This window comes from Tauraco erythrolophus, chromosome 5 (assembly GCF_009769465.1).
Source record: "Tauraco erythrolophus isolate bTauEry1 chromosome 5, bTauEry1.pri, whole genome shotgun sequence".
Lineage (NCBI taxonomy): Eukaryota > Metazoa > Chordata > Aves > Musophagiformes > Musophagidae > Tauraco > Tauraco erythrolophus.
Genome location: NC_141469.1, coordinates 27171992 through 27192396, shown reverse-complemented (window position 1 = coordinate 27192396; position 20405 = coordinate 27171992). Strand labels below are relative to the sequence as shown.

The following is a 20405-nucleotide window of genomic DNA, read 5'->3' as shown; positions in this document are numbered from 1 at the left end:
TCTATCATAATCAGACTCATTCCTCTTTTGGTCCCAGGGAGAGGGGATGTCAGCCTCACAGATGAATGACTGCCAAGCCAAAACTTTTTAGAACAAGAGGAGTGACTGATATATATACACAGGGCACTCCTACCAAATCTAGAAAAGGTTAGGAAGCAGAAAGTGCAGACAAATATCATCAAGAAAGCATGTCCTCCAATGGAACAAACCTACAGGAGACATGTTTCAGAACAGCTTGAGAAGAACAGACAACCTAGCTAGGAAATGTCCCCAGCTATATCAGACAGGAAACTTGTGGTGATGTTTACATGCTGAAGTTCATGTGGAGGAAAAAAAAAAAGAATATAAAAATAAATAAATTACACATGCAATAGCAACAGTGCACACATACACTGTAAAATATTGTTACAGTACCTAAAAAGTATCAGGAGAAGAAAGATAGTTTGATCAGGAAATAGATATTCTGCACCCCATCAAGGAATATATATATATATATGCACACATGTATATACACATACATAGATGCATATGCTCAGCCTCTTGGAAGAGAAATGTTTGGTCTTCACTCACTGGAAGAGAATGAGTGACATCTTGCATTTATGTCCTGACTTCTACTTGGGAAGCAAAAGAAAAATAAATAAACAAAAAAAAATAAAAGATAACATGGACATTTAGGGCAAAGATCCAAGAAGAATGCAGCTCCTGAATACAGTACTGAAAAATGCCCATTTCTAAAACTAAAGCTTTACTAACAGGTAAGGACTAGATAGGAAAAGGTTAATCCTACTCTACTGGGAGTATTGTTAAAGCATGTGGAGACAGTCAGCATTTTCTGGCTTCCATTTCCATCTTTATTATCTAATTACTTGCTTCAGAGCTATGGCCATTAGCAAAGAGAGATTAAGAAATGCCTATTTTGACTCAAAAGTGGTGTGGTCTGGCATTCGAGCTGGGAACTGTGACTGCTGAGAAGCACTCTTCATTCTCAGTGACTCACTACAAGAGCTTGGAGACCAGTGTGCTTGAATGTGTCATTTGGCTTTAGGTAACCAAAATGGGACATCTTCGCCTCAAATATTCTAATACAAACCTCTGCAGCACAGAGGTCAGTCACTGGTACTCAATATCTCCACATATTAAGCTCTGAATACCTCAAATCGTGCATCAGAAGTGTCTTCTGAGAAGTCTGTTCTTTGCTTCCCTCATCCCCTTCTGTAACTTACATGATACAAGATGCCTTTGCCTTGGAATAAATCCATGTGTCTTAGATTAATTCATTAGTGGCTGTGAGGCATCTGCAGACTCTCCAACTCCATGGGAAATTATCCCAGTTCAGCATGTTTTCCATTCTACTATTTCAGAATGAAAAAAAATACTTGGATTACAGCATTTTATAAATTGATGAAAAAAAGGACTGTTATCTTAGACTGGAACTTACTTTTTTTCAGCCTTAAAAGCCAATAAACACATTAATAAATTACTATTATTACAGTACTTCTGACACTCAGATTAGTTTTCTTGTCCCTTGTTACTTGCTACCATCTTTCCACCTCAGCCTAGTCATGCACAACCACCAGGTCTATTCTGTGTCTCCAGATGATCTGCCTGTCACTGCTTCTGTCCTAAACACCTTGCTACGGACAGCTTGCAACAAAAATGTAAAAAGAAAGGAAACAGTTAAATAAAAAAATTACTTATGAGCAAAGAAAATGGTAATCAGAAAACAGATTGCGGGAGGAGAGATCTTCTGGGTCAAAACGTATAGTTTCCTGCTGTAGCAGGTAAGAAGAGACACTGCCTCCTCTTAGGGACATGACATACAACTCCCTTATTTTTATGAAGCACTTCTCCCCCTGCCCCTGTCAGACAAGAACCCACCCCCATATTTGATGAAGACTGTAAACAAAAAGAAAGACATGCTGCTTGGATATCTTTGGTGGATTCTTGGAGAATGCCAGCTTGGGATTTCCCTATTATAGCAGGTTCAGGTCCTCACCATCTTCCTCTTGAGGCATTTCTTCTTCATGCGCACTAGCTCTCTGAATGTCTGCTGGAGTCAGAAGGCAAGCATGACAGAGATGTTCCCTCTGTTAAGCGAAGGAAACTTCTAAAAGAAGAGCTGTAAGAGTGACTTCTAATAATAAGGCATACTCACAAGATTGGAAAGCAGCAGCAAGACCAAGCCTATTCTAGCTTTAAAACAAGACATTTAATCGTTCTGACAAAATAAAGGGCCACTTCCTGGACAAACTGCTCTGGGTGATGCCTACAGAGTCAAGACCATGGGAAGGTTACTCTTTAAATTATCTTCTGTGTGTCTCTCTGAGACCTAATTATCAACTACTGCCAGAGAGGACATACTAAGATGTACAGACCTTTGGTCTGATCCAGTATATCATTCTTGTATTCTTGCATCGGAAGGATGGGCTTTTTTGAATTTCGTTACTGTCTGGTGTTCAACGATGACTATAGTACAACAGTAAATGTTCTGAAGGATGACTCGACCATGTTCCTGCCTTTAAAGCAGACACAGAGAGAAAAGAAGGTAATCAAGTGCTAGTGTGAACACGACATTTGCTAGAGAGGGATGTTGAGAGGAATACGGTCAGCGCGTGGCCTTGAGATTTCACTGAGGCACCATGCAGATGGGAAAGTTAGAGATAACAAGCAGCTGTAAATAATGAGTGAAAGGGGCCTCTCTCATGAGGAGAAGAGACAAGGTTTCCTTCAAGGAAACAGAGAAGGAATGTGGGGGAGACTACTGATAGGCCTAATTATGTTAGGGGAAAGTTAAGGGACTGCTGCAGACTGGTCTTAGCAGTTTCTAGAGACAGGCTGTCTTCACAGATTGATGTAATAAAAAAATTGAAGGTAATAAGAGAGGAAAGCAAAGTGGACTTCTCTGCCATCCCTCGCTGAATCGCCTTTAACCAACCAATTCGATACTGCAGGCACTGCTCTGTTCAGCAGCATCCTGTATGTAGGTGAAATCACTAAGCAATTACTAGACTGCTGGGGCTTTGTAGAAACGTGCTTTAATAGCTGCATAAATGCTACTTCACTGTAAGTTTTAATAAAGAGATGTTATTGACCTTCAGGATCAATTTTAAATCCCAGCACAAACCAGGATGCGACAACTACAGATTTCAATTTCGTGCAGAGCCCCGAGGGAGGCAGAAGGAAGCTCGCTGCACTGGCACACCTGGCAAAGATGCCTTCCCATAGGAGCTGCTCAGAAGTACTTGCAGGTGAGCAGCAACCTCACTGTGAGAGCACTCATTTCTCCAGGGATTTTCCCAAACTTCCACCAGAGCCCTCCTTCTCCTCCCATATGCCACAATACACCTGCCTTTCCCATATATGTCCCGTTCTGTTTCTCTCAGGGTGTGTAAACCACCCACTGTTTTATAAATGCTTTCTCCTCAGTTATAAATGCAAAGAGAAATGCTGAGTGTTGAAGCACAGGGCATATTAAAGACACTGGCTCTCATACCATTTATAGTCATGAACATGAAATTCCACCACACTAAGCTAGATCCAGTTCTATTTAATTCCGGAAAAAAAGTAAAAAGGATGTCAGAGAAAATATGCCTCTTTATACAGACAAGTTATATAACTAAATATTTTCTCTGCAGTCAGGGTATATGAAAAACCTGCCGTATCATTCTGCTTCTCTCTCTCATTATGTGGCAGTAAGGACAAGAATTAATTGTCTTCCCAGGGACAAATAAGGCTGAGCTCCAAAACTGAAATGGAAAAAAAAGCAGGATCCTAACAAACAACTTAAAGGCTTCAGAAAAAAGGCAAAGGAAAAATACACCCACTGTGATAAGAGTTTTCGAGTTACTTTCTGTAGGCTATTTATAAAGGACTCCATCTCTGTAAACGTTGCTCCCTTTTGAAGACTTACCATTTCTCACTCTAATGCCACTATCGGTGAGACCAGATAACAGTTTCTTGGCTAGAATCTGCTTACAAAGGTCAGAGTGGTGCAGGAATGGCATATAGAGCACTCCCTACATTTGGTACTGGGAAGTGATAATATTCTAACACGTTTCTAAATTGTGCATGTCTGACCGAGGGAAGCAGCAGTAGTTTTCCCCCATAAGTAGTGATCCAGTCTGACTGCTTAGCACAAGATCTGAAAAGGCTACAGCTGGAAATGGAAATTCGGACTCCTAGAAGTCTATACTTCAATACCACAAACTACTCTATAAAGTAATGAAGAGAAAAAAAGATAATAGCCCACTGCTATTAAAAAAAAAAAAAAAAAAGGCTTTTGTGCGCGATCTCCATTTGCCACATCGGTCTCCAGCCAGAGAACTGCAAGTTCCAACTTCTCAAGCTAAGAGAAACATTTGCAAGCACACATTCTCCCTCTCTCCTTCCACGCTCCAGTAAGAGACCCTTAATTGCTGTGTATGCAGGTGATGGAATGTTTTCTGTATTCTCTTCTCCCTCAGACCCATTTCACCCATCCTCTGTTGAAAATACTTCCAACGTCTATTGCAGCTCAGAGATTCTCCAAGTGCCACTGAAACGAAATGGACAAAATAAAGGCAGTGAATAGCACAGCCAACAGCAGGACTGAGAAGGTATATCTACATCCCGTGCCAGAGAAGTGTGCCAATCATACGGTCTTCCCAGAACTACCCTGAAACCAGTTAGGGCACTGATCAAGGTGTTGCTGTAGCAACACAGAGCTTACTCTGAGACAGCTACACAGGTACGTCCTCCCTATCCAGGAGGTGATTTTAAATTCATGCTGAGCTCCACGGCTCTGAGGCCACATCTGACTTTGTAGAATAACTGAATAATTTAGGCTGCAAGTAGCCTGTGGAGGTCATCCGGTCCAACCTCCAGCTCAAAGCAGAGCCAGCTCTGAAGTTTCATCACACTGGGGAGGGCCTTGTCTCCAGCTAATATTTTATAAAGTCGTCTAGACATGACTTTGTGAGCTGCAGCTGTTACAGCACAGAGGGACATGAGAGAGTTTTAACCTTACGACAACTCTGCAGAACTGGTGTGGTAGGCAGAGACCTGAAGCTGTCTTAGCACTGAAGCTGTCTTCCCTGGTGCCAGGAGCACAGCAGCTACCAGAGCGCTGTGCAACAGGTTGTGTTACAGACCTCTTACTGGTAACAACTAGGTCAAGACCTTCTTCTTTTGAATGGAAAACTGGAAGTTCTGCAGAAGTCAAGCGCATTCCTTCTATTCACTATAGGCAAGAGGATTTCAAACCCTGGTTTGGAGCTATAGTAAACACACATGGTGGGCAGCTGCAGCCAATACTTAAGAGTTAATCCCTGAAACATCCTTTGTTAATCTAACTACAATGATCAAGTGGTATGGAACGCATTCAACATACCCATAGGGTGCATGTTAGATTAACAGGATTACCTGCCGATGGTGGTAATACTTCCGTATTTATTCAGCACTTCTCTGAGGAACAGAAGGTACTTTTTAAAGGTGGGTAAATATTTGTTAATCCCAGAGAGGAAAACGTAAGTGCAAAGAGGTTAAGCAACAACGCCAGTTCCACGCGGTGAACCAGTAGCAATAACCCCAGACGCCTGCTCTAACACAGCATGTCTTAAGCCATCAGTTGGTATGACCGGCTCATAAAGTCCTAACAACTGCAGCACGTTCGGGCTTCTTATGCTAAGAGTCTGCTTACAAAGCAACATTTCCATCGCTAGTTAAGCCTCCGTTTTCACTGCTTACTTTCTGCTAACTTCAGAAGAGTCTACACAAAATATATTTGAGGAGCAGGCATGCAGTTTACGATGGTAAATCTAGAAAAGGGATCGCTCTTTCCTTTGCACTGCAGCGTGCCTAACACGCTGTGCTATGGAATAGTCAAATGGAAGCATTCTGAACATTTATGTCTTTTCTGGTGTATTTTATAGCCTTTTTAAATTAGGAATTTTCATTCAGGAAAAAAAAAAAGGAGAGTTTATGATCTCTGAAAGAAGGGGCAGGCCACTCAGGAGGACTACAGGGATGTTGTGAGGTAATGCAGGGAGAAAATTAGAAGGGCCAAAGCCCAACTTAATCTGGCTACTGTCTAAAAGACAATGAAAAATGATTCTATAAATACATCAGCAACAAAAGGAGGGCTAAGGAGAATTTCCGTCCTTTATTGGATGCAGGGGGAAACATAGCAACAAAGGCTGAGGAAAAGTCTGAGGTACTTAATGCCTTCTTTGCCTCAGCCTTTTATAGCAACACCAGTTGTTCTCCAGGTACCCAGCCCCCTGACATGGAAGACAGGGAGAGGGAGTGGAATGAAGCCCCATAATCCAAGGGGAAATTGTTAGTGACCTGCTACGCCGCTTAGACACACACAAGTCTACGGGCCAAATGAGATCCGCCCAAGGGTGCTGAGGGAACTGGCCGAAGTGCTCACCAAGCCACTTTCCATCACCTTTCAGCAGTCCTGGCTAACCAGAGAGGTCCCAGTTGACTGGAAGTTAGCAAATGTGATGCCCATCTACAAGAAAGGCCAGAACTAAAGGCCTGTCAGTCTGACCTCTGTGCCAGGGAAGGTTATGGAGCAGATCATCTTGAGTGCCATCACACATTATGTACAGGACAACCAGGTGATCAGGTCCCATCAGCATGGGATATGAAAGGCAGGTCCTGCTTGACTATCCTGATCTTCTGTGACCAGATGACCCACTTAGTGGATGAGGGAAGGGCTGTAGATGTTGTCTACCTAGACTTTAGTAAAGCTTTTGACACCATTTCACACAATATTCTCCCAGAGAAACTGGCTGCTCGTGGCTCAGACAGATGTACTTTTCACTGGGTAAAAAACTGGCTGGATGGCCGGGCCCAAAGAGTTGTGGTAAATGGAGTTAAATTCAGTTGGCAGTTGGTAACTAGTGGTGTTCCCCAGGGCTCAGTAATGGATTCAGCTCTGTTTAACATATTTATCAATGATCTGGATGAGGGGATTGAGTGCACCCTCAGTAAGTTTGCAGACAACACCAAGTTGGGCAGGATTGTTGATCTGCTTGAGGGTAGGAAGGCTCTACAGAGGGATCCGGACAGGCTGGATCGACGGGCTGAGGCCAATTGTATGAGGTTCAACAGGGCGAAGTGTTGGGTCTTACACTTGGGTCACAACAAACCCATGCAACATCACAGGCTGGAAAGCTGCCCACTGGAAAAGGACCTGGGGGTGTTGGTCGACAGACAGCTGAACAGGAGCCAGCAGTGTGCCCAGGTGGCCAAGAAGGCCAAGAGCATCCTGGCTTGCATCAGAAATAGTGTGGCCAGCAGGACTAGGGAAGTGATTGTCCTCCTGTACTTGGCACTGGTGAGGCTGCATCTTGAATCCTATGTTCAGTTTTGGGCCCCTCACTACACAAAAGACATTGAGGTGCTGGAGCGTGTCCAAAGAAGGGCTACGAACCTGGTGAAGGTTTTGGAGCACAAGTCTTATGTGGAGCGTCTGAGGGAACTGGGGTTGTTTAGCCTGGAGAAAAGGAGGCTGAGGGGAGACTTTATCTCTCCCTACAACTACCTGAAAGGAGGTTGTAGCAAAGCTGGTGTTGGTCCCTTCTCCCACAAGTGACAGAACAAGACGAAACAGCCTCAAGTTGCCCCAGGGGAGGTTTAGATGGGATATTACGAAAAATGTCTTCACTGAAAGGGTTGTCAAGCATTGGAACAGGCTGCCCAGGGAAGTGGCTGAGTGACCATTGCTGAGGGTATTTAAAAGACATGTAGATGAGGTGCTTAGGGACATGGTTTAGTGGTGGACTTGGCAGTGTTAGGTTAATGGTTGGACTCGATGATCTTCAAGGTCTCTTCCAATCTAAACAATTCTATGATTATTTTGCATTCCTATCTGCAAACAAGATGTGTTTAAAATAATGAACCGTAAGAACAAAGCTTTCATTTTTCCCTCTCTTTAAAAGATTCTTTTTGGCCACAACCAATTCCTGTGATTGATTCCTGTCTTTAGACATTATTCTTCTAATGTTCATAAGGTCATTTGCAGCACTCAGAACCTGCGAACCCTGAATACGCACTGTCCTGCTTATTGTCTCATTAGTGCCTCATACTAACATCCACTCACAGTAGCTTTTGATACAGAAAAAAAAATATTAATTTGGTGCCTCATTTGGGCAACAATGTGTAAACCAAAGAGCAGCACAGACATCATGCCACCTTATGTTTGTATCTAGTTCAGCATTTACACTAAAAGAAAGGGTAGAACATACGGGAGTAATCAGGGAGCTCTACAGCAAATGAGGAAGATCAGACATCTCTGAGGGATAATTTGTCCCACTTATTCTAGACACCTATTTTAGTATGAATCTCCTTCTGGAGATGCTTCTCTTCGTTCCCTGCAGAGTAAGCCTAGACAATGAGATGCCTGCTGGTGGATGAGGTTCACTAAATGCCTATTTTTCATATTGGCAGTTTGTGACCTACATGTTATACAAAGTGAGACACATCCCACCTCTGCTGCAACCAGAGGCATAATGCTAATCATCTCAGTGGTGTGTGTCAGGGAAACTAACACCTGACATACAATCGTGCCTTCTAAAATTCAGAGTCCTCCAATGATCTGCTGATTTTTTTTTCCAACATTGCATTTATAAAACCCCTTTCAGCTTTGCCAATTATTTCGATCATCTAAAATATTTTTCTACTTGCTTTTGAAACAAAGCCATCTCCAGCCACCCCAAGGTAGGCACACAGGTTTTAAGCTACTCCTCATTGTTTGTGTGTCCAAGTCTGTTGGACGACAGAGACAGCCTGGAGTAAATTGAACGTCTCTCTCATATTCTCATTAGAAAAGTGCAGCTGTAAATTTTATTCTGTGATGATTTGTGCACAGGAAATAAGAGTAAGAAGCAGCTCTAGAAACTTATGCTGCAACACAAGTTCCTCTGCTTAGGAAACTGGCAAACGTCGTTTCCATTTTTTGGACAACTGCAATTAGGCAATTATGTTACTTTAGGGCATTAGATATTGGGAAGCAAGAAAAGTTCAGTTTTGTCTCTTACACTTTTTAGAAGAGATCAGAGAAAAAACAGATTGTATCTTCCTTTTATGAAAAGACAATACTGACATATGATCTCCTAAAAAATCAGCGGATGAAATTCCTGGTTTTGCTGGAGTCAGGAATTTGCTTTAAAACAACTGTTTTAATTTCAGGCACAAACCTCTACTGCCAAAGTGTAGAGTTTGGAGAACAGCCATCAGTCTTTGACAACTGTGAAGAGAGACGGTTAGGGAAAAGACACTACCAAGTTTCACTGACATGTAGTTGACTTAGGAAGCTTTATAGAGAGGAGTAGGAAATTACTAAGTGCTTTACAGTGATAAATGCAGTGAAGCATATCATAATTGCCAGTGCTAGTATCAACGCCCAGCTGCACTGCAGGCTTCAGCTTGGAACTCAGTTGCTGTCCCAATGGCCTTACAACTGTCCAGCGCTCCGCTCCACCAGGCTGGCTGGCCGGGCAGAGGAAGAGGCCTGAGCACACCGCAGGAGAGCGGAGCCTGAAGGAGCACCAGTAACCATCTGTGACTTACAGCTATATCTATTTTTTAAGTGATACTGTTGCATTTCCTCTCTCTCATTTGCTGCGGAGAATTCACAACGCCCATTTCCAATTTCTGGCCTGAGAGTACCGGGAAGCCGGGAGCCAGTTTGAAGGCACGGGTGTGTTAGATGCTTCAGTTTGGCTCTGAATATATTTTACTCAAAATCTCTACTCTTGCTTATATATCATTTCCTGCATTGCCCCTTTATTTGAAACAATGACTCAATCTCAATTTAATATTAAACATCTTCTGGGAAAAATTCTTAGCAGCTGCTTCACAATCATGCTTTTTTCCTCCCTGGCATGAGGCAGCGTAAACACTTATTAAAATTTAAAAGGAAAAGGCAATTTGAGGATTAAAATAATGTTTAATTAGAAGCTATAATACTCATCGTCTTTCAGGTGCACAACACAAAGCAATTCATAAGAATGATTATTGTTATCCCCATCTTACAGTGAAATGAGGTGAATTAAATTATCTTCCTAACGACACACTTGGTGTTAGATTCCAGATCTGCCTCCCAGTTCTGTGCTATACCAACTAGGTCACATTTAACAATACACAATTTTTAAAAATTCCCCGTTCTATATTCACCAGTATCTGGGGTGTTAACTTTTCACTCTCTTTTTTTTTTTTCTTCTTTAGCTTCAGTATCACTGATTTACTTTACTTTTGTTAACACTGTATCAGCTCAACATGCAGAATTTGAAAAAAAAAAAAAAAAAAGACACATTTCTCAGTTGACCCTTACACAAAAAGATACTGTATTTTCCTACTGGAATCGGAGTTACTACACTAGCAGGTAAAATATCCAATGTTCTCTGCCAAATACCCGCTGCTCCTGGATTTGCAGTGCCTCGGTGAGACTCCAGCACATACAACCTACCCATTATGATCTCTCTCAGGGCTTTATTTGCATCCAACCAAAAGGCTGAGCCCCTTTTTAATTTGGCACACGTTCCAGAACAACCAAAGTTCTTGTCTAAATCTCACATACAACTCAGCAGCAATCACTGCTTCTCCGTGTTCACTGTTTTGTCAAAAACTACACTAAATTGCCATGATTGAAAGTATCCCAAATACTTTCAACAGAATACACGTGTGGTTTTGAAAAAAAAAAAAAAAAAAAAGAAGCAGCACTGTGATTTTTTCCAAATGATCCTAGAAAAGTATGTAGCAGGCTAGTTCACTATTAGTACCATTTCTATCACCTAGTCTGGGATTCACTGCCCTGACACCTCGCCACACACGCCCAGGAGCCTGAATTGTGCAAATTTCTCGGCATATCCACAAGAGAAAGGCGTAACTTTTCTCCCAAGGAAAGAAGCTCAATCACAAGACAGATTTGTTTAAAAGAGATCGCGGGAAGCACTTCTAATAAACTTCAAGAACCTCTCTGGCGCTGGCAGGGAATGGTGTAAATGTTAACTGGTCTTTGCCAAATCCAGGTTATGTTATTTCAATGATGAAAGAGCCTGGACATTATTAAGTAGAAAATACGAATAACATGATGTGCTTTCAGTTTGTTGTGAGGCTTTTGGAGGCAAAGCTAATTAACAAAGAACAATTTTCCTCAGTTCATTAAGTAATGTTTCTTAAAGTTCACTGCACAGCTTTGCCTAACTTTCAGTGTCTCCTTTTGCACATGGGTAGCAACATCACCGAGGTGCTCCTGCTGTGCCGGCAGTCTCTGAGACTTGATTCAGCTATATCCATCAAGATAATATTTATTTGCATTCTTTTATTAAAGCACGATACCCTGAACTCTTTGAATTATTAACCGATAATGTACTAAGTCCTGTAGGGAAAGGGCTTTTTTCTTCCAAAATAGGCCTTCTTCATCTGGAGCAGCCAAGGAAAAACAAAATCAGCACATATTTACCAACCACACTTTATGTCTAATGTTTGTTCGTGGTTATTCTTTAAATGTTGTTGTATCACTCTATCTATAAATACCTATTTAACTTTGGAATTAATCTGAAAAATTTAATTCTCAATCCCCTGACAATACTTAACATCCAATTAAATAATTAAATCATTAAATGTTAAATTAATAGTAAATTAGAATTTAATAGTCAATCCCAATTTATTATCCTAAAAGTCTTCTCACAATTTCCTGTTTCTACATTTGGAACAGCAAGTTTAAGTCCTACTAACTCATAACTAGCAAAAGAAAAGCAAATTAGTCCCCTCTGCAGAGTACGTATGGTGGTGGAAAAGATTAAGTTCAGCATTTCTTATGGAATTTTTCCTTCAGCAAGTAAACTTAATTGCATAGTATTATAATGTACTTCGTGTCAAGCACTTCCTTTAGCTTTAGACAAGAAGACAATAATAACAAATGTAAGACATAAATTATTTTATTTTAATTTATGGTAAAGAGATAAGGATGGAAAAAAAAGAGCCAGAACTAGTCCTGCTGGTCTTGCAAAGCTGATCCAGGTGAGGTGTGCTGAGGTAATATGGCTGTACCTGAGAAAAGAGCTTATACAGGCTTTTATCTTTTCCTGCTGTAACTGGAGCTGTATTGAATAGGAGTAGTAACCGATTTACTTTAGCTACTTAAGGAGTAAACTACATCCGTTTGGTGCTGGTGAATAAGAAAGATTCTGGTAGTCTGTTATCAGTCATTCTTTAGCACTGCATCTCAAGACATAGTGGAGAAATGAAACTGTTAGGAATCTCCCAAAGCCCTGCTTCTAGTTAGCGCAGCTGGTGTATTTGTAACCTGACCATAAGCACTTTCAGCTTTAATTACACATCCTTACACCTTCATCATTAAGCATGTGAGAAGATAAAGCACTTTATAGTATTTTTCTGGGCTTGTACAGCCTTCTATCCAACGGGGCTTTGATGGAGAACAGACACCTTTGAAACCTTGCTACAGTAGAGATTTGAGAAAGCAGTATCCACAAGACCTTGCACTGACCATTGTTTGATGTAACTGCACATAAACTTGTAGACTCATCTTGGAAATCCAGGAAGGAAAGCCCTGAAAAACAACCTGCCCCGACTTATTACAGAAAACATCTCCCAAGAACATAGTGCCACGACAGCTAATATTAGCTACCAGCCCTACTCGAAATAAAATGTCCCTTTCTTGCAAAGTGTCTGTGATCGGTGATATCAAATAGTCTTTAGATAGTGGGAAACCAATTCTCAAGCACAAATATTTGAATAGCAAATTCAGATTTTATATGCAGAGAAGCAGGCTTAAACACCTGAACGTGGAATATTTTAGGCACTGATAGTTATAAAATCGGCTGTTGAGCTTTATCACGTTTTGTTACATTCAAGTTTCTCTTCACCCAAAGCCTCATCAGAGGCTTTCACTTCTCACTGCTTTTTTCGCAGTGATACTGTGTCCAAGAGAAAAGCACTGTTCCTTAAGGGTGGCTGAAAGGAAGAACTTACTCAAGTGTGTTCTGAAGTTACTGTTTAAAGAGCATCTGCTTGCGAAGATTACTCCTTTCTCAAATAGGAGCTAAAGGCTGACTTATTAGCAGCTCAGCCCAGTAGGTAGAGCCGGCTGGAAAAAAATTATGTTCAACCTTCTTGCGGGCAGAACAACAGGCTGGTATTTGCTGCTTTGTAATTTAACCAGTTCTGCGTATTTACAGCACCAGTTTGTTTTGCAGGTGCTTCAAATAGCATTTTGTTCTTGAAAGATGTATAGAATGGAGACTGAGATAGTTGCACCTGTGCCATAACCATAGTGTTAATTAATCAGAGTGAAAGTTATTTCTGAACATTTTAATACTTCTGTTGACACACTGTGTGAGTGAGGGTGGGCGCATATATACAAAATTTTTCTAGTAGACATTAGTTTTTGTGGAGACTATCGTGAGTGATTCAAGGGGCAATGGCTTTAAACTGAAAGAGGGGAGATTTAGATTAGACATAAGGAAGGAATTTTTCACTGTGAGGGTGGTGAGGCACTGGACCAGGTTGCTCAGAGAAGCTGTGGATGCCCCATCCCTGAAAGTGTTCAACGCCAGGATGGATAAGGCTTTGGGCAACCTGATCTAGTGGAAGGTGTCCCTGTTCATAGCAGGGGAGTTGGACTAGATGATCTTTGAGGTCCCTTCCAACCATTCTATGATTCTATGAGTGGCGATAAAATAATCAGCTGAAAATCCTGATCCTGAAACTCTGCAACAAATTCAGAGGTGTTTATAGTCACAATTTAAAATTTCGTATCTTTGACTTTTTGAACCATGACTTCACTGGTTACCCCAATTTATAACTTCTAAAGAAGCTAGATAATTTAAAAAAGATATTTGGTCCTGTTCTAACTTCTTCAAGGAATAAAGAATCCTAGGGAAGTAAAGCAAGTAGCTAATTATCTTCACTGCTTAAAAATCTTAAGTTAACCGGCTTCAACTTGTAGCCTCTGGGTTTTGAATACCTCTACTCTTTCAGGACTGAGTGCTTGATTTTTTGTCCAGGCGCTTCTCAGCTTGTACTCTATCTGCTTCACCATCTTCTCCTCTGGTGTCTGCTAATTTGTTTTACTTTACATACATTCAGGATGTTGCATGTGATCACATGACTCTTCTTTTAGCATCACTTCCTATATGTGACAGTTCATTTTCAAGGTCATTCACAGACTATGTCACTGTAGCTATCACCCTGTGCTTGCTCTCTTACTCTTGGCCCTCTAGGCCAGTACCTACCCAAACCATTAAATTTTAAAACACTTTTGATCAATCTTGCTACTCTTTGCATGTGAGAGCTGCTCATTCACAAAATCCACATTGTCTTTCAAATCTCTCCTTAAAGCTTTCCTTTATTCTGGTGCTAATGGAAAAAAAAAATTACTATTAGGCAACTAGAGTGCTACCAACAGTTTGATCTATTGTATCAACTAATATTGCTTCATTATTGCCTGACATTACTCTTCCTGCATGTATTAATCAGCCACTCTTTGAGGCAAAGTGTCGTGTATGCATAAAAACTAGGGCCTTGAAATAAGGAGGGTATACAGCACCTATACTGTACGATGTATACATTGTATAGCTGCTGTTACAAGAACCTAATACTTACAATGACACAAGTAATTTGGTGGTTTCCAATATAGTTGTTTTATAAGTATCACAAATTCCATTTTGTAGGTTTGGACTATATATTAAATATTTAAATCTGAAAAGCAAAAGTACCTGTTTTTCCTTTCAATGCCTGCTAACAAGTATTTCTTCAGGCTACACCCAGTTGCTGATGTGTTAGACTCGTTTTCTACTATCCACTTTTGTTTGTTTTTCTTGCTGAAAACCCTACTTATTACTAAGTTTATCTCGTTGCTAGGAATCACTGAAGAAGCCTTAAAATTACCAAGCAATTTGGGGTGCCTGATCTCCATGGCGTGAAGGACAGTAACTTCCTCATCATGGCCAACGAGGAATGTTTTGTGCCTTTTGATTTCGTAGCGGTCAGTGGAGAGTTCTGAAGCAAATTGGTGGGAAAAGTTTTAAAAATGCACTTAACACGAGCGTGGGACTGGCTTCTTTGAGAAAATGGAGGACAAGACCAGAACATGGCTGGAATATCCTGCCTGCAGCAGAGCCCCTGTTGCTGTTTGATGGGGATTTTTGAAGCTCAGATATCTGTTGTGACAGGATGAACCCTGGAAGACGCATAAGTTCAACACCACCAGTTTCCAGTAAACTGGATGACTCAACAGCTTCTTGGCCTTGGGTACTTTCTCCATTTTCCTTCTTCTTCCTCCCACACGGTCTGGTAGGAGAGTCTTGTATGAGTATGCATGTCTTGCTAGGTCACTGCACAATATGCTCAGCCATGTTCTCAGTTTAACTACTTGGTTCTCTCATGACCTTGGCTACTGTCTTTCATAAGAGCATGCAGCTTTTGCATGAAAGGAACACAAAGACCTGAGGTGGCAGAAAACATTTCCCTGTAGACAGAACTACATAACTGCCTCACCTACAACCAGAGCTTCTCTAAAGCCTGCCATCCTCCCAAGGAACCCGGAGCACATGTTATTTTTCCCTCCTGCAGCACAGGAGCTAACCGTTCCCGGGCCCCGCCGGCCTCCAAGGAAGCCACACAAGATGGTGGCCCCTCACAGGCTCCCGCCTCGCCTCCGCCCGCCAGCCGCACCACCGAGCCCCAGTGCGCAGGCGCAGACGCGGCCCCCAGCAGGTGTCGGGCCCTGCCCCATCTGCGCCTGCGCAGAAGGCCGCCCGCAGCGCCCCCGCAGGTGCACCTCGCCCCTGTGCGCCTGCGCAGAAGCGCCCCGCAGGTGCCCCCTCCCCCTGTGCTATATCTGAGTACGCCGCGAACCGCACGTATAAGCGGCCGTTTCACGCCTCTTGCCTCCCTCAGATCCCTCCGCCGGCTCCAAAGGCGGCCCTTATAGCTAAACGCTTAGCGCGCCCGAGGCAGAAGCATAAGCCTCAAGGCGCGCTACGGCCTAAAACACGCTTGTTTTCCCACTTGGCCCCACCTTTGGGCGCGGCGTGGGCGTGGGCGGGCTGGCGGACTCTTTCGCTCGCTGCCTCGCGGAAGGATACTAACTTTTTTATTCGCCATCTGCTGAGCAACGGTTTCGAGGCGTGGCCAGGCGCGCGGTCACCGCCCCTCCAGGCCAATCGCAGCGGGAGGCTTGCCGCTAGCCCCGCCCCGCTGGCGCGGCGCAGCCAATGGGAGAGAGGGCCGGGGCGGCGGGGGCCGGCCGCGGGCCGGGGCGGGGGGCGGGCGCGCGGGTGAGGGGGTGTGTGCGGCGGCGCCAGCGGCAGCGCCGGGCCGAGTAGTAGCGCTTGTTCGCCGCAGCGGCTGTGGCGGGGGCGGCGGGGGAGCGCCGCGTTCACCAAGCCCGCCGCCCGGGCGCTGCGTGACCGCGGGGCGCGCCGGGCGGGGACCGGCGGCAGGGGTCGGGAGGGGAAGCAGGTGAGGGTAGGGCTCGAGGGCCGCGTGCCTGGGCGGGCGGGAGCGGGGTGTCGGTGAGGCGGAGAGGCGTCCGGGAGGAGCTTGGCCCGGTCCCCGCTTCCCTGCCTGCCCTTCGGCTCCGTGCGGGGGAGAGGGGGGGGGAAACAAAGCGGCCGAGGAGGCAGGGTGGCGGCCGGCCGGGTGGGAATCGCGGGGAGCTGCGCTGCAGCGCTTCTGGTGTTTCCTTAACGCCCACCCGCACGGAGGCAATGATTAACAAGACCGTGGGCAGGGAAGCATCCTGTGGGTGTCTGAGGGCTCGGCTTGAGCTGCGTGAAAAGGAGCGGGGGAGGGCGCGGGGAGGACGGCGAGAGGAAGAAGGAAGCACCGCGGCTCTCGCTCGCCTTGGCCCCCGCCGCTCCCTGTGAGGAAAGGCCGGCGGCGGGCGAGCCCGCGGCCTGCCAGCTGTCCGCCGCCTTGGTCTTACGTATTTTTATTATTTTTTTCCTCCTCCTTCCATCGGTTTTCCCACCGGAGGCCTCCCGATGAGTTAAAATGGTACTGAGGCTCGAGGGGAGCTGGTCGCTGCTCGTGGGGAAGAGGTTCCTCAGCCTGTCGGAGGAAGACGACAGGTCGTGGGACGCCAATAGCATCTCGGAATGGCCCTGGAAGTCAGGCAAGATCCGAGCGGTTTCACACACGGACATAGGCAAACAAGACCTGAAGGTAACCGGGAACTTTCTAAATGGGAGTGCTTACCCTGTGACCTGGAAACTTAGTGTGCGTGCATGCGTGTGGGTGTGTGCATGCAGGTAGATATAAAAATATATACGGTGTTGTTGGGGGAGTGAGTCTTGGTCAACTTGCCGGCTTAACATGCTTGAAAACACGTGCATCTCTGGCTGAAGCCCCCAGTGTGCTTGTACTAATGCCGGTAATTATGTTAAACTACTTATAGATGTGCCTTTTTCCACCAGCATTTTGAAAACTTCAGGTTGCTATTGCACCCGCTGTGCCTAGGTTTTATTTCTGTGTATTTCCTAAATGTAATTTAAGATCTTGTCAGTTGTGAACTTCCAACCCCCCAGAGAAGAAACCAAAACACTTATATGTTGTTGGGATTGGTGACTTTTTTCTTTCTCGCTTTTTGGAGCGTCTGGTAATGAACAAGTACTTCTACTGTCTTGAAAGTTCTACCAAATTCATGTATGATGTTAGAGGTTTCTCAGACTCTTCTTGCGTGATGGCCATTTCTTAATAATGGTTACCAATGGGATTTTTATACTTTCAATTATTGCAAGCTTAGTGTAATTCGTGAACTTTGTATTTTGAGTGGAAGTCAAGCGACTTTTGCAGTTTGATTGTGAAGCTCTGAAGGGGCTGTTTGTCAACTGTAATCAGTAAAACTAGTCAACTATGTCTGGACGGTTACTAAAGTATACAAAGTACTCGCTAAGGAGGAAAGTCCATTATAGTAATGGCATCTTGTTACATGGTCCTGTTGTTTCTGCAAGGGACTTTGGTGGCAGGCTGTGCTATGACAGCACAAACAACACTGTCTTTCAATTAAACCTGTTTCATCGCCCTTTTTTTTGTTTTTTTAATGGGAAGAACTTTGTGGCATCTAGTTAACTAAAGAAGCACCTGCGCCTTGTCAAACACGAAGAAACCGTACGCGTTTCTAACTCTTCCAAAAAGTCCAAACTTTGGGATTTGTTATGAAGAGTCCCGAGTTGTTAGAGGCTGAGCTTCTTGTTGTGGATCTGCGGCAGGGGTGGAGCTTTCTCCATCTTTGGCCGGTGGGGCTGTGCGCATGCCGTACTTGGCGTGTGGAGGAGGATGTTGCTGCTACAGAAAACTCTTTTTAAGGACCTTCTCTGGGACTTCAAAGGAGAAGGAGCAAGTGCTGTTGAGTACTTTACCGTGAGCCTTGTAACTGGTTACGGTTCTGCCAGAAGCGATTGACTTAATGCGTTCTCCAGTGAAAGTGTTAAAGAAGTTGCGAAGTAGACAACTGAGGTGTAGAAAGCTTCTGTACCAAAATACATGGTCTGCTTTCTTCTCTTGCAGATCTTGGGGAGAGTAATATGTAGTTAGACCCAAAAGAGTAATGGACTGCAGGGCAGAGGGAAGTAGAAATATTTAATCTTTTTGTATAGAGTCAGGAGCAAGCTACAGAATAGAAGGACTGTCAACTGCTTTTGGAAGTATTCTCTCAACTGTATTTTCCTGTTTGTACAATGTTGGTACTATAGACGAAACAAGCCATTCTGGTTCTGGTACTTGTGTTATTTGCTTATCTCTTTCATTATTTCCGTCAAGTTCAAGACGACTAAATTTGTTTCTGCACCCATTAGTTTTACGTCTCCTCTCTCTGGTAACGCTGTTTGGTGTGCATGCTTTTACTTGCCTTTCCCCTTACAGGGAAGCTAAACACATGGGAATGTTTTTAAGATTCACTCAACTGAGATTTCTTTGCTGTTAGGGTAAAGTACTTAAATGCATTTAGACTAGATTGTTATATTTTATGGGAAGAAGGAGTGGTTTTTCTGAAAGTAATGCTCTTTACCAAGACATTCCAATTCCTGTATTCAGGCTAAGTTGTATTTGTGGTCTTTCCCAATTCTTTGCTGGTCTCCCTGTATTGCCTATGAAAGAAGGCTACTGCCATCCCAGAGGAACTGATCAAGCCACCATGTTTTTGCCATGAAGTGACAACTGCTTTCTGCTTGAAATGTTTGTGTAGATGCTTCAGAGATTCATAAATATAAACACCAAGTAAAAGCAGGCAGCAAATTACCTTCTTCACATGATATAATTTGATCACTTTTACTGGCTTACTGTCATTTGTGCTTTGAATAAACTAACTAAAGTTATTCTTTGGACTGTTATTCTTAAAATATTTCTGGAAAAACAGCTTGTTTATTCAAACACCAGAGTTTATGGAAAACACATGTGCTACTACTGTATACTGCCCTGTAAAGTTTTGGGGGTTTGCTGTGTTTTTCCCTGATTGTAAACACTAGTGGCAGAGTTAACACACTTAACTGTCCTTGAGCAGCAGAGGACTTTTTGAGATGGAAACGTTGTAGAGTTAAATAGAAATATTAATGTTTTATGTGACAGTAATGATAACAAACTAGTTAACATTGACTGTCACTTACAAAATACTAGGTCAGCCTGGGATGCTTTACTGATTGCTCGATTGTGTGACAGAAAGGTAATCATCGTGTTTGCATTATAAGTACTTTGAATTATTTCTCTTTTATTTGAGGAAATTGGTGTTTGTTTATCCTTTTCCTTGTTGTATATGTCTGAATTTTACGGTTAGTAACTCCTTCACTTTGTTTCCTTTCTGTAGATTTGTGTAGAATTTGATGATGAGTCATGGGAGAAAAGAAGGTGGATAGAAGTGTACAGCCATAACATGAAAGCATTCCTAGTGGAGCAGAAGCTGGTACTGGCTGAAAGAAAATCTCAAGCCAATTCTATGTCTTCTGTGCAGTGGCCTGCAATGGCAAGTACACACTTGGCCTAACTTTGTATCTGCAGTTCCGTCTTCTAAGGACAGTGTTGTTAAAAGTGTGAATTTCTCAAGCACAGTTTGTACTCTTATGTGTGATCCGAAGGGAGACTAAAACTCTGTACAGCTAAAGCCAGGCAGAGCTTGTAAGCGTTGGAAGTTGGTATGTTGTGCCTGGAGATAGTGGTGTATTTTTATGACTTTGCTTCCCTCCCAGACCACTGTTAATTCCTTCTCCCTCTAGTCTTCAGTTTCTTCCTTCTTTTACAAAATTGCAGTCAAGAGTAGAGAGAAAAAGGGTAAATAATAGGTTTCTAAGAATAGCCTGTATTTTTACCTTAAATTCTGGTTTTATTCTGCTTCATGTACTTTTAATTCTTTAGTGATTCTTGATCTGAGACAAAAATAATTTGAATGACTCTTTATG

The 20405-nt window shown here is 43.2% G+C and overlaps 1 protein-coding gene across 1 annotated transcript in view; it reads left to right on the top strand.

Annotated features, from left to right (window-relative positions):
* Positions 1–16437: 16437 nt before the first annotated feature.
* The window catches only part of KDM3A (lysine demethylase 3A), a 34301-nt gene continuing 30333 nt past the window's right edge, over positions 16438–20405 (top strand). The window contains exons 1-3 of the mRNA XM_086611483.1: positions 16438–16476; positions 16993–17181; positions 19817–19972. Of these exons, the coding sequence (XP_086467609.1) occupies positions 17011–17181; positions 19817–19972 (327 nt within the window). The 5' untranslated portion in view covers positions 16438–16476; positions 16993–17010. The remainder of the gene's footprint in view (positions 16477–16992; positions 17182–19816; positions 19973–20405) is intronic.